The sequence below is a fragment of the Tasmannia lanceolata genome, unplaced genomic scaffold (genome assembly GCF_043159265.1).
Source record: "Tasmannia lanceolata isolate RefF3 unplaced genomic scaffold, GAP_Taslan_0.1 ptg000023l, whole genome shotgun sequence".
Taxonomy (NCBI): domain Eukaryota; kingdom Viridiplantae; phylum Streptophyta; class Magnoliopsida; order Canellales; family Winteraceae; genus Tasmannia; species Tasmannia lanceolata.
The window spans coordinates 2,075,112-2,092,843 of NW_027518700.1; the positions used below are offsets into that span (position 1 = coordinate 2,075,112).

At 37.4% G+C, this 17,732-nt stretch overlaps 2 protein-coding genes across 2 annotated transcripts; one reads left to right on the forward strand and one right to left on the reverse strand.

The window, feature by feature from the left end:
* The first annotated feature begins 1,840 nt into the window (after positions 1 to 1,840).
* On the forward strand, positions 1,841 to 3,631 carry LOC143856785 (uncharacterized). The gene is made up of 2 exons (XM_077367065.1): positions 1,841 to 2,376; positions 3,026 to 3,631. Exons 1-2 carry the CDS (start codon positions 1,924 to 1,926, stop codon positions 3,125 to 3,127), a joined length of 555 nt encoding a protein of 184 aa, XP_077223180.1. The 5' UTR covers positions 1,841 to 1,923; the 3' UTR covers positions 3,128 to 3,631.
* A 680-nt stretch (positions 3,632 to 4,311) lies between these two features.
* Positions 4,312 to 14,472, reverse strand: LOC143856813 (O-fucosyltransferase family protein). The gene is made up of 10 exons (XM_077367096.1): positions 14,189 to 14,472; positions 13,277 to 13,361; positions 10,678 to 10,748; positions 10,500 to 10,588; positions 10,147 to 10,390; positions 8,538 to 8,650; positions 8,362 to 8,452; positions 8,123 to 8,251; positions 7,018 to 7,571; positions 4,312 to 5,120 (listed from the first exon to the last, which is right to left on the reverse strand). Exons 1-10 carry the CDS (start codon positions 14,363 to 14,365, stop codon positions 4,661 to 4,663), a joined length of 2,013 nt encoding a protein of 670 aa, XP_077223211.1. The 5' UTR covers positions 14,366 to 14,472; the 3' UTR covers positions 4,312 to 4,660.
* Positions 14,473 to 17,732: the final 3,260 nt, after the last annotated feature.

Consider the following 17,732-nt stretch of genomic DNA (forward strand, 5'->3'; position numbering starts at 1 on the left):
AATGTGGGGATTGTGGAGTGCTTTTTTTTCTACTTTTTCTCTTCGCCGAAAAATAGTTTCTCCACCCCCCTTCCTAGTATTTTCACCTACTTTCTTTGTCTTTTTGTGAATGTAACGAGGGGTATAAGGGTCAATGCAAGAAAAGGGTGGAAATATCAGCTCACGGGGAAGTGATTTATTCTCCCGATTTACTTCCCCGAGCCACCCTCTTCTAGCGTATTTTTGAATTACGACCAAGGTTTAAAATTTCGGTTTCGGTACTTGAAAATTTTGGTACAAAACACGAAATGAATATTTTATTTAATATTAAATTTCGGCCGAAATTACCGAAATTTTGACCGAAATAAATGACCATTTCGGTTTTGGTCAATTTTGGTGTCGGTCTCCACCGAAATCCGAAATTTTGGTCCGAAATTTCGGATTTCAGTCGAAATTTTAAACCATGATTATGACAACTCGTTTTTACACTAATTGAGGGTGGACGTATCCCGATAAATAGGCTAACCTAATTTTGAGAAATGCTAGAATGAAGGGTGCCCTTGCAAAAATCAGCTTCAAGGGCGCCTCTATTGGTTAATTTCTTCAAAGTATGGCGCCGAAAAAGGTGGATAGCGCCTAAAAAAGTGAAACCCGCGTTGGCTTTGGAGAAATCAACCAATAAGAGCGCCCTTGAAGCTATTTTGCAAGGACGCCCTTCATTCTATCATTCGTCCGTAATTTTTATTACATTTTCTGACTTCCTTTAGGGCCCGTTTAGATGCAAAGAAGATTTTGATTTGGATTCATCACGTTTGCAGCCCTTTTTGAATTGTAATTTGGATCCAATGAAATTTTGGATTTCCAATTTAGCTGCTGACAGTGAAAAAAATCAGATTTCCAAATAAGCTATGCAAATAAGAAATGAGAAATCCACGATCTGGCAGTTTCCTTCACCCTCTTTGCTCCTCAACCTCTCCCCTCCAATAAGAAGTACCCCCTTTCCTCTCTCTCTCTCTCCCTCTCTCCCTCAACATGAGCTGCCGGATCTATTCATTTTGTATTCAAAACTCAATTCTAAATCCAAATACAATATATGAGGTATCCAAACTGGCCTTAATGACAATTTAAGAAAATGAAATCCACAGTCCTTGTTTCGATAATGACCCTCTCCATCCTCTTTCACTTTTCTAATTTGATTTAAAAGGCTTTTACAATTCCCAACTTACTCTTAATAGGCCATAATAAGAGGGAATTAGGGGGTGCAACTAAGGTTAATTTTCGGGATTTCAGGTTGAGCTTTTACCTTAAAATCAGGTCGGGTTCAAGTAGATTGTAATTCATTTTTTAGCAAAATCTCAAGCCTACACGAAATAATACACAAAATTATAACAATAATACGCTTTTTTTTCTTTTTTTTTGGAGATCGAAATCAAGTTCACCAATAAGCTGCACCCTTCTTTTTCTTCATTAAACTACCCAAATAAATCTCCAATTGAATTAACATCTCCAATATCATCTTTCTGGAATAAATTCCATATACACCTCGATTATAAAGAAATCTTATATTTCAGTATGAACCAAACCAACAATATTATAGTTTATCTTCTTGGTGGGGATATTTTAGTTTTGTTTAAACACTTAATAAAAGGCGATGATATTTTCACTCCCCCTGCATGATAGGGCCCTGAGTTGCTGAGTTGAATTGGTGACAGGGTGCAACGTGTATGTGGATAAACCCTCGACTTTTCCAAATTTAGCTAATCTACGTGTGAATAAAACCTACCACATTTTAACTCATTCCCTCTCTTTTGTCTCCACGTATCAAACCCATAAAAAGAAAGAATTGGATTAGTAAAAAAAGTTTAATAAAATGGTTTTTCAATCATCAAATTGCTTGAAAGCTCTGAAAATCCAATACCCATTTCACAAATCCTTTGAATTCTCATGCCTTCAGGCACATCAATCTTATTGCAGGCATGTAAGCTGTCTGCAATCCTTCTTCTGCTCCTCCCTTCTCTTTTCTTTTCTCTTATCTTCCTTTTCTTCTTATCTTTCTTTTTCTTCTTGCCCATCATTTGCATTCTCACATCAACCTTTGTTTTCATCGCGGCTCTCAGCCGAATTCCTATTATATCTGTAACGAAGCATTTCTTGATCTATGTCTTGGTCTACGACGACCCATTGAATCATGTTGATGTTCCTATCGAAAATGTGCCCGAGTGTGTCGAGCTTGATTGCTTGGAGGTTCCATTCGACAATGAATCCGAGGAGGAGGAGGAGGAGGAAGAGAAGTGGGAAGATAGAGAAGAGGATTTCTCTAATTTTGGGGAGGAGACCATGGAGGACTTATTGGAAATTCAGACTTTGAAGCCTATTAGGTGTGGAGAAGATTATAAGGTACATTATTATTGAATTGTTTGCGTGTATGAGAGAGAGACTCTTTTCATGATGGCCGACCGTAAAGTGCCGCCAAGATGGTACATCAAACGTGATTTGATGCATACTGAAATATAAGATTTCATTATAATCGAGGTGCCTTCTGCCATGGTCCCTAGCAAATAGGAAATGAAAGTTGCACCCCGTTTTGTTTCTCTTGTTCAAAAATTAAGTTAGTTTTCTTGTCCAAAGATCCCAACATGTTCCATTAAGCTAGCTAATTATGTAATTCGAGAGTATTGATCGAGCAGTTTGATCTCTTAAGTTTAGTGTTTTGCTTTTGTCTATCCTGAATTTTTGGATCCCCCTCTCTCAGGTGTTCCGAGTTAGGGATGATGTCTTGTACCCACGAATGCAACATCTTTTTTTTTATCTAATAAACCAGTAGGGAACCTGTCAAACCCCAGCTCACATATCCAAAAAAAATAAGTTATTTGTTTATTTGGGGGAGGATATGTGAGCCATTGATTCAGATATCACTAATGATGGAAATCCAATCATTAAGTGCAAATCACTGTTTATAACAAGAACATTTTCTGTTTAATCTATGGTCATTTTAAAGATAATTTTACTATCTTCCATTTTTATTTTTATTTTCATGTTTTTGCAGTTCTCAAAGCTTTTGTCATTTTGGAGAAGGAAAGAAAGAGACAGGGATGTGGTCAAATTTCTTCAAATAGGGAGAGGTAGAAAGAGAAGAGAGTGTTCTTGAATTTCGTCTTTTGGCAGTTTATTTTAAGATTATGTGCTTGCCAAAATCAATTTTGTTAATTTTATAGGTTTTCCAAATTAATGGTGATAGTAGTAATTTTGCATTCTAATCAATGATGGAACTTAAGTGTAACAAATTGGACATAGAGGAAAATAGCACGCTTTGAAGGATTAATCAATGGGTTGGGATCACCAGATGAAGGATTAATCGGCTATGGCCCATCTGTAAGTGGGACCCTTCAGATGAAAGTTGAGATCATGAAAGAGGCTTCTCCGATCTCTTCTCCGATCTGCACTTCTTCCAGCTTGTCAAATTACACATAATATAATTCAGTCATATTGAAGCAATGCACAGCATGAAAATACCCAGCGTTCCATTAGGATGTCGTAACACCTAATTTCATTTTCCCTAATTCTTAAGAGGGTTTGTTTGGTAGCATGTTCCAAGTCAAACCGGTAGAAGGTTACTTTCTTGTCTGCTCACGTGTCATGATAAAAGCTCACAATTTGCCTTGTCTCTCCTTTATCCGCTCCGGGCTCACAATTTGCAATGTCTCTCTCTCTCTCTTGTCTGCTCACATGTCACGATAAAAGCTCACAATTTGCACATAATCCTTGATTCCACGAGAGAGAGAGAGAGAGAGAGAGAGAGAGAGAGAGAGAGAGAGAGAGAGATCATGCTTTCTTTCAGTGAGGGGTTGATCATGCCACATATTTATTAAAATAAAAATTAAAACCCTATCAACTCAACCAGCACTGGAATATAGGAGACCAAATCCTACCACACTAAGAAACAAAATCCAACTTAACTATAAAAAACTCCCTACCAAAAGAAAACCTACTACAAGAATCCTTGTAGTATTAGAATCCCTCTAGCAGTGTACTTCACATAACTCTTTTTCCCCCCACCAAACAATTTGGCAAAACCAAAAAAATAAATCTTAGTAGAGTCTTTGGATTTAACACTCCTCTCTTCTTCTTCTCTTTATATAGTTAATGACACCCTTACTACCCTTATTTTGGTCATGAACCCTCCACAGCAGGAAACTACTTCAGATGACAACCAAACACTACATATCAATACTCTACTATTTTACCTGTTAATTTCGTCAATTATAATTCATCTACGGAGATTAAGCTACATTCTTATTAAACTAGCATGATAAAGGAAGAAAGGCAACAAAGTTACAACACCAATCATTGGTTTTTCCATTGAGAACACATAAATAATATATCAAAATTGGCTGTTGGTACATGAAAGGACACACATTATCTGCCCCCACTCTATCAAGGAATGAACTGAAACACAATCCAGAACCAAACACAACCCTCTATCATATCTGCCTTAACAATCATCAGAGCCATCTTAGGGTTGAGTTATGTCTGTGTCCATGAGGCTTTGAACCTTGAGAGATCGCCCACTCTTTTCCAACCTCCCCAGGCTCCACAAACATGGACTGAAATGAATATATACAAGGGTGCAGAACTAGACCATCGGCAACATTGTTAATCCAATATAATTAAACCTCTATGGTTATCTTTCCCCACCTTCAAGTTCCTCTTGATCATCCATCTGGATATCTTCTTTGTTACTTGTTTCGGCCCCACCAACTATATCACCACTATGCTGAAAAAGCTGTCCTGATGAAGAATCATCTTCGTCGAGTTCCTCTTCACTTTCCTTGTCAAAATTTGTGATTGTATCATTGTCCATCCATGCAGGGCATTGAAACTCAACTCCAAGGGATAAATGAGCTTGTGAGCGAATTGAAGGGCTCAGAGCATGGGTTGATGTTTTAAAAGTCGAATGTCTCAAGCACGAGCATTCAGGAACGGGGTGGGAGAGGAAGGACAGTGGCTTTGAGTTTAAGGATGCTTCATATAGCCCATCTAGTACAGTTCTGCCAAGGTGCTTGCGCACAGCTGCCACCCATGTTCGATTTGCTTGGTATAGATGGCTGTGGATTTCTTCTAAAAGCTTGGCAACTATTTTCCTGTATTATATTGCACTAGAAGTAAGAAGTAGCAGTACGAAAAAAACATGGAGAGAGAGAGAGAGCAATTTTGGAAGCATTTCATTTAAATTGTACTTTTGAGTACACACACCATACAACCACTTACAGAGTGGTAATGTGAGGTGAAACCATCTCAGTTCAAAGCCAACATATCCAAGACCACCCTGTATGATTATGTGCACCACACCCTCAAGAAATTTACATATTTTACCTTTGAATAAGTTCTTGAATTTTTGGGACTTATGTTTTTTTTTCCTTTCCCATTTTCACATTTCTGCAGCTGTTTCTTAGTGGTTAGCCCTACTATTTGGTCTATGCAGCTTAAATTTTAGCCTGGTCCTGTGATGTTGACATGGAAGCAGAGAACACTGCAAAATTGTATATAAACTTTTTTTTTTGAATGGTAAAATAGTATAATAAACTGATTCCATATATTTACTATCATTTTGCTAAAGAAATCACAAGCCTCCAGTGTTCCAGTCTCAGATTCAGAAGTGAAGCAAGCGTGATCTGAACCATATATCTGACTGAAACCAATAAAAACGACCATATCTGACTGAGTACTTAAAGAATAACCTAGGGTCATAAACCCAAGCAAAGGTATATTTGTATGAGAACCTCCAGGACCAACAAAAATGAGTCCAGGCGTTTCTTATAGATCAATGTTAAATTACCATCATTCAGTTTTAAAAATATCGTAACATGCAAAACCCGGTACTGTAACCTAACTTCATTACCCTGCAGTTCCTAAAAATCAACACCTCACATCCTAAAACTTTTTCAGTGATCTAACTTTTATAAACTCCAACATCCATTATTCTCCGTCTGCTCACCATTTATTCAAATTAACCGTATGCCGTCTGCTGCCTCCCTCTTAAATTTTCAGGTCCTCCTAGTTCCCTTCTCCTAAGTTAGCATCCATTCTGGGCGATTCCTTTTTCTTGATTAAAAATGTCAATATTTGAGACCACACCTGGCCGAATCAACATATACAATTCCAATTTCTAAGTTCAAATGACAAAACTATAGTTACTGTGTTTCAATACCTGGATATGTGTGTGGTAAACAGCAGATGAAAATTAAGGTAGTATAGCATGATTATCTGCAGAACATTGCCATTAATTTCAGTTAAAATAAGAAATTGAGTTCAATTAGACAGTGGTTCTCCGTATGTCCCATTTCTATTGATGTAATATCACAGTCTCGGGGTAGTTGCTCTTCTTTCTGGAGTGAGGGACAACTTGTTCCTATCGGATTCCTTTACAATTAATACAAAGTCAATTTTTAAAAAAAAATAGACAGCGGTTCTAACCCAGTTTAAAGTTCTTGGCTCTGTTACTGACAGCAACTAGGAAGCAGCAGAGGGGGTACAGATTAATTTTATCCGGGTTTAGAATTTAGATCCACATTGCTAAAATATTTTAGACAGCTGCAAGGAAGACAAATACGTGCAAGGGAGCTTCCTAACAGCCATCTCCATTGCATCACTTTCCCAACAAAACCTTAATGACCATCTTTAGGAAAAAAGTACCACTATCTCTTTGATAAAATGACAAAACATATCTCTATTTTAGGACAGATGGCAATATGAGGAAGGTTTTTTGGAACAACCCTGACACAACTGTGTGTTTTCATATCATTTCCCACTGTTTTATATCCAACTTCATTTTACACAAAAGCTAGGCATCGGTTTTATGTAATTTAGTCGACCAAGGTCTAGCCTGACTTTCTCCCGGGAGGATTGTCGCACCCTTTTGTTTCTCTCTGACTTAGCATACTTTATGTGTTTGCATTCTTAGTTAACTTATAATTCGTACTTTCACATATGAAATTTATTATAAAAAAAAACAGCAGTAGAATGTAAAGAAATGGATACCTATCAGGTCGGAACGTTTTTGAAGCGGCGGACTGATAGAGCCTGTGGCCCATTACAAAGCTTGCAAAATTTGGACGTCCCTTTCCATCTCGATCAAATCCAGGGATGAACGCATCAGCTTCAATGCAAATTATATAGTCAATTGCTTCCCAAAGTAATTTATGAGCATTTGTTCTCAACTCCATAATCGTTGGCTCTGGCTCCTTTGCGGTTTCACCTACCCAACCCCACCAGCCCTCGATATTGGATGGATATTTAGGCCTAGCAGGAGGCGGTGGAAGTGGCCTAGGACGTGGACCCGAGGTTTTCCATGTTTCAAACTTCATTTCCTCTTTAATAAAAGGTAGCTTTGTATGGGGAGAACTTCGCAAGCATTCCTCACCTCCATAAATACTTGTGAGCTCCCTAACAGTGCTTAGGGAGGTCCTATCAACAACATTTTCAAATATAGCGTGAAGAGGAATCAACATCCTCTGTCCACCAAATATTTCTCCTCCTGAAACATATATTATCGTGTCTGATGAGTAGCCAAATGAACGAAGAAGGATACCAACCTGTAAAAAGAGAATGTTTGCCAACCAATTACAACCTCCACTTGTGCATCATAGACTAGATTGTGAAACTTGTGAACATAAATGTTGAAGTATAAAAAATTATATAACGCCATCTACAACAGCTTAAGCTTCTGGAGTAATTGGTTGTTTTACATGGTATCAGAGCAAAGGGTCCTGGGTTCAAGACTCTTTGATATTAAAAATCGACATGTAATGGCAAGCCCAAAAGTGGGGCCACATGTGCCATGTGTAGGCCAACCCAAAAAGAGGGGCTGCACGTGAGGGGGTGTTAAAGTTTAAAAAATTAAATAATACCATCTCCAACAGCTTAAGGCCCTGTTCATTTTAGATTATGACAACCGATTGCCAGCCCTAAACCTATTATTGGACTCAAATTTAAATGTAATTTTGAGCCTAATAATAGGTTTGGGGCTCACAAGCGGCTGTCATAACCACAAACAAACAGGGCCTAAGCTTTTGGAATAATTGGTTGTTTGACAATACATTTATATCTAAACTTAATATGCTTGCATATATCCCATATGTCCCACCTCTTCCGGCATCAGTGGGCAAGAACCATTAAGGTGTTGCTTCACAGAATCAACAGAAAGTTCGCCCTTGACCAACCCATGTTTGGTCATCCATAATCTTCTATGTTGTATGAGTTCAGTATGAACATCCTTTGGAAGATTTTCAAGAAATGATGCACGCAATCAGATACCAGAAAAGGTTTGCAACTGAGGAATATAATTAAACAACATATTATTTTATAAGGGTACGAACTCCCTACCTGGAAGAGTTCAGAGCAACCGTGATAAGCTAGGGCATCTTTAGTCATTCCATGATCAAATGCTAGAAATGGCCGCCCGGAAGCCCGCAACCTGAAAGTTTTCATTATGATCACAAAGTAAGATGGCAGATAAGAAATTAAGGTACAAGATAACTACGACGGATGCAGCCTATTACCTATTTAGTATCTTAGCTGCAAGGTCCTGGACCTCCTGTCGAAATTGAAGGGCATGATATGCAACCCTACATCTCAGCCTTTGGAATTCTTCAAGATGGTGCGGAAGAATAGCCTGGCCCATACAGTGAAATGATAAAAATCATTTGAACATGAAAAAAGTTATCAACAAGTCCATTAAGGACATCAAACTGAGAGTCACAGTGCAAAGCAACAAGTCAACAAGTTACCCCAAACATTTCGAAGAATCAGTGCTAAAATGTAATGAATTGACTCGCCATTCTTAAAATCTAGTTGTAGTAAGGACTAAGGAACACTAAACAAGCTATTAAGCCAAATAAACCGGTCCAGTGTCTCCATCCATTGATTTGCATTGACAGCAGTGTTTCAAAATGTGGATGCGGGCCAAAATTTGGCTAAATGAAATCCTAGTCTACTAGGTGTGGCATGATCGAGTACTCAGTTGATGAGACTGAGTACGCTGTTGACACAGTTATAACTCGGGAGAGTCAAAGGAGTACTGATTAAACTTTGTAGGGCAAAATGTGGACTCGGGCAAAAACACAACCAGGTATAAGGAAGTCAACTTGGGCAAGTAGATGATGTCAAGGGATTTTTGAAACTATGATTGACAGGCTATAACAAATCATACCAATTAGTTAGCCCTACTATTGATTTCATAACTATTTACTTGCGTCCAACGTCACAAAGTCACAAAACCAGCTGTTATCTATGTTGTGTATACCGATCATACATTCGTGTTACAAAGCCTCACGGATAAAAAAAAAGAGAGAAGTTGGTAAATACGATCAAATTGACCTGTTTTCTTGTGCTACACTTTGTAATAACCATGTAACAGAGCCACTAAGAAGACAAAAATGATATCCTGTGATCACCATGCTTCTTCCAGCCAGCGAAACTGTTATGATACTTGATTTTTTCATACAAAAAGACCAGAGAGGTAATATGGCTGTCATTTTCAGTTGTTAATGTGGTGATACCTTGGCCGCACCCTGATTTTTACTAGACTCACACACCGGTAGAGCTGAGTCAATTTCACCAAGTCAAAGTCATAGGCTCCCACTCAAAAATTTCAAATGCAAAATACTGATCAAACTAGGACACTGTTGAGTCTCTACTTAGTCATCTCAGACTAAGAAGTGCCACACTGAGCAACCTGATGGAGTCTGAGTCTACGTTTTTTTATCTAGGATTTAAAGCACTCACAAATATCTCGACTTTTCCCGATATTTTGATAAAACGACACAACCCCGAAATAATCCCAAGATTTAAAAAAATAAATCAGGGTATTTTAAATTTATCATTTACTGTGAAAAATATCACAAAAATTTTACGGTATTTTTATTTTTTATTTTTCTTAAATTATATGCTTTTATACAAGTTTAATTATTAATTTTTTCCCACTTTGTTTCCCAAAATAAACCCGAAAGTAATAAAAAATATATAATCTCCCAAGATATACACTTCTTGGGAAATTCCCGAGGCAAATATTTGTGACTATGATTTAAAGTGAAAAAAAATTCTTGAAATTAATATTCCAGGAAAATTAACATGCAAAAGTATCAGTAACAAAATGCTTTTGGTCAGTACCTGCAAGCATCCGCCATCTGAAACAAGCAATTCGACTACCGAATGCTTCTTTAGCACTGGGAGAACTAGTTTAAGATAAAAATCTGGAGAAGCTGAATAAGACACTTTGAACACAGGAATCTCCTTCTTCCTCTTTGCTGCTTTGAAACTTTTGGGAAGGCTTCTCACAACTACAACATCTTTTGCTAATGCTACTATGAACTGATCATCGTCATAAAGGTATGCGAAACTCTTGAAATCAGAACTGCAAGAAAAGAAAATTGAGATACACGACAGCACTGACTAATTCTATCAATCATAAGCATGGTTACACTTCTAACAAAAATAGAAGTTCAATTTGGAACAAGACAGACCTGATTCCCTTGGTGCTTGTGGTTGGTTGGAGCTCAGGAATAACTAAGGTAGCATTGAGAAGCCGAGAAACAACAACTGCGTCACAAATCTGTAATAACAAGAAAATGAACACCCACACTCCATGCATGCTAAATTTTTCATATCAAGCAAAAACTGGTGTGGATACGATATCCTTACCGAATTTCTGATCTCATGGAAACCTCCTTGTATTTTGACAAAGACAAAGCCATTGGTTTGTAAATCAGGAGCTGTCATTACGTACTTAAGGTAAGAAGATAGCAATGACATAACTTGATGAAAAATTATCCAACCAAGCATGAATAGCTAAACACTTTTTTTTTTAAAACAGAGAAACAGAAAAAATATAACAGAAGAGATGGGATAAGCCACAAAAGTAGAGAAAAATAATCATCAAAATACAAGAAAAGAGGCCTCAAACAGAAGCACCACATCAGGTGCACCAAATGCCCTGACAGCTCAGTCCTCTTAACACCTCAAGCAGGCAAGTCTGCTGAATCATTGGCACTTTGTACCTAAGGAGTGACAAATGGACTTCACAGAGGTAGATTCCATAGTAATGTTTGTTAAGTGTCATGCTCAAAACTAGTACGTTTTTTTAATACTCCCAGACTTGTATTTGAAGCCAAAGAAATCACATTTGACGAGTGCCACTCAATGTGTAGGAGACCTGAGCGAGGCTACTTGTTCATTGAAGATCAGTGAGTAATGCTGACACTTCAGATTTACTACTTCTTCATGCCCATAGGCCTGAAATGCTTTAGTTATCTGCCCAAAACATTTGATACCATTTTTTTTTTTTGAAAAAAAGAATATTAAAAAGAAAAAATTACAAAGGCAAATTATTGGGCAGAGATTGCCCAATGGAAAAAACAGATATATCAACACCACATTTGGCAAGGCTATCGACTAGGGCATCAGCACTCCTAGGAATAAGCGAAAAGGAAGTTACTCTGTCTCTACATCTATTAATGATTTTGTAAATCTGAACCCATTCAAGCAACTCTTTAACGCTCCTTTGTATATAAACCGCATCACTTTTTTTTCCTTCAGACACTCTTGTTTCTTTCTTCCCATAAGACTCAGAGCACTGCATATGGGATGACAGTATATAAACTTTTGCCAAAAGATCCCAGCCTTGAATGCCCCAACCTTCGATCAACTCTTTAAGGATCCTTGGGAAAACCCAAGACACCAATATACTAATTGCTAATTTGCAATGAATGAACATGTGGTTGACAGATTCCTCCTCGCTTTGACAGAGGTAGCATTTGTTGGTGTTTTGTGGGAAAATCGTCAGTGATTTACAATGACATGATCATGCCACATGTAGGGATGACCCGGAGATCAAGGAGTAAGCAATGTGAAGAGGCACGGGCAGGTTAACCATAGTGAAGAAGTGAAAAGGCTTCCAAATATAAGCCAACCACATATAGAAGATGGAGTGGGTAGCATCGCACATCGAAGCCATCACCTGAGTCTGCACACGAACGACAAGATGACAGTACGAGAGATGCAAAAAGACATTACGAAAAGATCCCCTGAAAGACTAGGCGAGCTGACTAGGGGAAGCTACACGTGCATTGGCCATGTTGACCGAGTCAAGTGGAATCAAAACCAAGATGATTTGATGGTGTGTAATTGGAGATTTAGAAAGCCAAGGGTAGTTTGTAGCAGCTGCGGATCGGTTATATTTCATCATGTGTATTGGTCTGCAAATAGTGAGGCTTGCAATTCTAGGACGAGTTTGGAGCTTCTTCTTTTTTTTTCCTCTTAAATTTATGTTCTTTTTTTCTCAATTTCTTTTGTTTGGCTTGTTCTTGATCACCTCGGTCCCCAGGATAAGCCCTTCTTCTAATAAATTGTTGCCATTCACAAAAGGGATTTTCAAGAAAACAAGAGAGAGAAATTAATTGCAGAGGAACTTTTTATGAGGGAGATCAGACGAGAAAAAGAAGATTCACATTGTTAAGTGGTAGGATGTATGCAAACCTAAATTTGCAGGAGTCTAGGTATCTGCAACCTCAGAGCTACGAATTATGCACTTTTTGGTAAGTGGCTGTAGAGATTTGGAGAGGAAAGGAATTATATTTGGATGCAGGTTATCGAACAAAAGTATGGAGATAGTTCACGGTAGATGGATGTCGGATGATACCTATAAAAATAGTGGAGCCAGTGTGGAGAGACATTTTGAAACAGAAGACCTATTCAGAGCTTATAAGAGCAACATAATTAAATGATGCATCCACAGTGTGCATCTTATATCTTGATCCATTCTTCTTTAGAAAATCTTTTATTATATGGTTGATTCTATTCTCTTCATTACAAGTTTACAACCTTGAGCAGTTGGAGAACATGCAAAGATCGAGTGTCAGTCTAAGTACCTTCTAGTCAATTGTAACAAAGAACAGTTACCTTTAGTATAGGTGATGCTTCATACATCATGATACAGTTATCAAATTAAGGAAAGTCATGATAATTCCAGAAGATACATATAATCTGGGTTACCAGATAAAATAGCATGTAAACTGACAATGTTGCATTCTGGACTACGAAATCTCGCCATACCGAAAATTCAAAATTACGTGCAGAAAATTAACCATCATTCAACTCTAACAAAAGATTCAAAAGAAAAAAAAAAAGCAACTCCTTTCCTCTTCTTAAAGCATGAAAATGATAGACATCCATAGCATCGTAACAACTAATACCTGCAGATATATACTTAAGAGAACCAAGATAATGGCACGAAAGATTTAACCTTCATATTTTTCTCTGGGATTTGCATGTGGATGTAGTGATTCAAGAGGCCTTACAGGACCCCATAATCTTTTATAAATTGAACCCTGAGTCACCAAAAGAAGAGTACAGTCAAAGCCCAGAATGAAAAGCAAGGTATAGGAGGAAAAAAGTCAGACCAGAAAACAAACCCCCAAGGGACTAATCCAATTTACATTTTAAAGAAAAGTAAAAAAGAAATGATCCATGAAATCTCAGTTGGATTGCCCATTCTCACCCAAAAATTAGTACACTGAAAACCCAATAAGGAAAACAAACATAAAGCAAATCAAATCTACAGTAAAACAAAAAGATGGACCTAGATTGTGTTTCTCCACTTGTCTGCATATGATCCACAAAAAGAGGTAGTACTCAAAACCCAAACATAAGAACAGAGCTAACACCCAAAAACCCATGAAACTGATCAAAATTACAGTCAGGAAAACTGATAATAGCTTGGTTTATTTTCCATTACAAGTCAATAACAAGTACAGTCAAAACCCAAAAGAAAATAGACAACATAGAAGAAAGTGAGATTGGAAAAAAACAAATACCCATGAAAGATTGAAAATTTTCAGCATAAAAAAATGAAAACTTGATGGGTTTTGGCCATTATACTACTAGAAAGATCTGCATTCTCAAAACCCAAAAGAAAATGGACAAAATAGAAGAAAGTGAGATTTGAAAAAAACAAATACCCATGAAAGATTGAAAATTTTCAGCAAAAAAATGAAAACTTGATGGGTTTTGCCATTACACTTGAGAAAGATCCGCATTCTGAAAACCCAAAAGAAAATGGACAAAATAGAAGAATAACATAAGAAAAAAAAAACCAAATACCCATGAAAGATAAAAAAAAAAATTCAGCAAAAACTTGATGGGTTTGGGGCATTACACTTCTAGAAAGATCTGCATTCTCAAAGATGGGTCTCCAAGTAAAGATAGTGATTGGAGGTTGGTAAACATCTATGCTCTTTCCAGTGTATCTTGCAAGAAGAAAATGAGCAGAGAGAGATAGAGCTGAAAGAACAAGCCCAACAAGAGCTACCCATTTCATCTTGGACTTCATCATTCATGGCAAAAAGAACAGAAAAGGAAAACAAAAGAAAATCCTAAAAAGAGTTAAAACAGGAAGTTAAAAAATTCTCTCTCCGTTATCTGTATTAGTTTCCCTGTAAGATAAAGAGAAAGGTCAAGTGTGTGGCCTGTGGGCAATCGTGTGAAGACATGTGTGGTTGATGTTAAGGTTGACAGCTGGACTTGGCACGTTTCTATGCCTTTTCTCACGTGACAGGGTAGTTTCCTACAGTCTTAACTTATTTTTCTAGCTATTTTCCGACAGTCCTTGCTAGGGTATCTAGAGAGAGTCTCACAGAGATATGGAATTTGTACGGCCTGTTTGGATGCATGGAAATGTTTTTCCAGAATTTTTATTTCTATGGAAAATGGATTTTATTCTATTGTTTGGTAAACTCATTTTTAATAGAAAAATTTTCTTGTTTTCAAGGAAAATAGCAAGCCAGTACTGTACTGTGAAATTTTGTTTTTTTCATGGAATGTTTTTTCCATGAAAAATGTTATTTTCATAATTTTCTTTTCCCTAGATCCAAACACCTCCATAATGTTTAATTTGGTGGATAGTGAAAAAGAACGGGGCCTACATTATGGGTGATCTAAATCATTCATTTGTTGAGCCACATGTAGATATAGGTCGGGTCGTGCCTCGGTAAATCTTCTCCATAAAGGCCCTATTTGGATTGCAGGATTTATTTGGAAAAGTTTGGAAAGGAAAAGTATTTCTAAAAGTTCCTACCTTTTTTACACACAACAAGGATGACCTTGAACCAGCCCTATTCAGTTTTTATCTAGAGGGTGGGTTCAATTTATGATGATTCCCTCTAAATTAACCATAGTCATATAATTTTCCTCTAAAATTCTGGAAAGAAAAGATTTTTCCAATAAAAAAAAATCAAAGAGAAGTATTTTTCTTACAATCCAAACATGGCCAAAATAATCCTAACTATCCGATTCTAGGGGTTTCTATATTGTGCAGTCCATTTTAAATCTCCATAGATCGAAGGGCTGGGATCATCCTATGAAATATATTTTGAGGTGTCCATTTCAGCCCAAAAATTAATGATTTAGACCACCCAATAGCAACGGGCCAAAGTGTAGACACTTGCATTCACTGTATAAAGACTTGGTAATAGACAGCACAGTAGTCAGAAGTCTTCTTCTACTTTCAACTTTGGGCTTTAATGTGCAATGCAGCAATGGACAGGCTTTGTTGTTCAATAAATGCATTTATATTGGGTTGGAAAATATGTCTTTCTTTCTCTTTCTGTTTTTTTATGGGTAAGCTGGGGTGACCCCTACCAGATTTCATTGAGAAAATAAAAAGAGCAACTATGGGCTCGAAAGCCAACAAGAAGAGAACAAGCTCCCAACAGGACAGCAGCCAAAACAGGGGCCTATGGCCAAGAGGAGAAAAATACAATGAGGGCCTCTGGCCAAGTAAGAAGAAAAAAGGGGAGGCTCAAAGGCCAACAAGGAGGAACAAAAAAATATGCCTTGCTTGGCATGGCCTTTAATTAGGAGATACAACTCCACGTAGGAGTGTAAATGGATATTCAAAAATTCGATTATCGTCCGCATCCGAATCCGTTTAAAGCAAATATACTATCCGGATCCGTTTCAAGCGGATATTATCCAAATCCGTTTATGAGATATCCGGCTTTTAGCAGATGCGAATCTGGTAAATGGTATATCCAATCCGTTTAACATTCAAATCCGAGAAGTAAATCTTTTTTATTTATTATTAATAATAACATTAATATTTACTTTTAGTAATGACACACTATCTTTTTGTTTCTAAAAGAAAAGTGAACTTTCTTTTTAGAAAAAAACAAAAGCAAAAAGTGTTTTTGGTAGAAAATAAAGTAATCTCTCATTTTAAGGGCGTCCTTGAAGTTTGACATCGCTTCTTTATGAAGCAACAAATGTGGGTTGTAGGATGAAAGAGACAAATGGATGATGGTGATTGAAAGAAGATATCATAGTTTCTAGAGAATTCTAGAGCAAAAAGGCCATAGTCATTTATGGTAAATGGATGGTTCAGATCAAATTTTCAACTTAGGATTATATAAAAACCTAAAATGCAATTAAAAGAGAGGACTTCTAAGGTTTGCAAGGAGAAGCAGGAGAGAGGAGAAAGGAGGAGGCTGAGACATCATCTTCGGCATTCCTTGGTGCCTCAAACCCCACCAAAATCTACCGCCGCGCGTCTCCACCTTCTCACAACCACTTCCGTCACCGCCAGTCACCTCCATCTCTAACCCAATCCCCATCTCCATCCCCATTTCTCTTCATCTTCCACAATCAGCACTCCCACTTCCCTGTTCAAAATAGCCCAAACCCATTCCATCATATACATAAAAAAAGAAAAAACCCAAAGACCACTACCAACACCATCATCCATCTACACCGCCTCTCTCTCTGCGTTTGTTTTAAAAGGAAGAAAATTATCTCATATATTTTAGGGTTTGAGAGTTAATTTTGTGAAAAGAAGGTAGAGGTCTGGTTTTAGGGTTTGAAAAATTTATTCGAGGAGTAAGAAGGAGAAGAAAGATAAAATGCTGCAATAAAATGTTCAAATTTACCGGATAAACGGATACGGATAATATCCGAATTCGAACAATATCCGACGCATACGAATTCGGTAATAAATATTAAATATCCGTCAAATTCGAATCCGAATCCGAATTCAGATAGTGTATACTGTAATCGAATTCGGATATAGCCATATCTTATTCGAATTCGATCCGTTTACATCCTAGCTGCACGATACACGAAAACTCAATGTATAGCATCATTGTCCAGTTGAGTAGCCACATATCACGGTAATCAAATATTGATTGGGTGTGCAAATAGTTTGATTGAAAGAGAAGACTTTGACCATTGCGGAAGTGATGCCTGTAAAGTGCAATATAAAAGTTAAAGTACAATCCTAACAGAAAGATCATAGTATACATACATTGTCACATTGAGCCCAAAATGCAGTTGGATTTCAGCAAATTGAGCCTCAATGCAAGTTGGGTTAGTGGAATACATAGAAATTATATGATGAAATGGCATACAAACACGTACTCACCATCCCATCCTTGGTATTTGATCCAACAGCAGCTCACTTTTTGAGGAGCTGTTGTTGGATCAAATATCAAGGGTGGGTCTTTGGGCATACCACCTCTACATGTTTGTACACCCTTTCATCTTATAGTTTCTCATGGAATACATTCTAAGTGAGCCGCAAAATGACTTTCGCGAAGTTGCCCAGCAAATCTTTCTTAAAAAGGATTACAGTACAACTTTCAGATTTCATAAGATGACTTTCTTTATAAGTGATTAAAACAATAAACACAGTGATATGATACGGAGCCAAA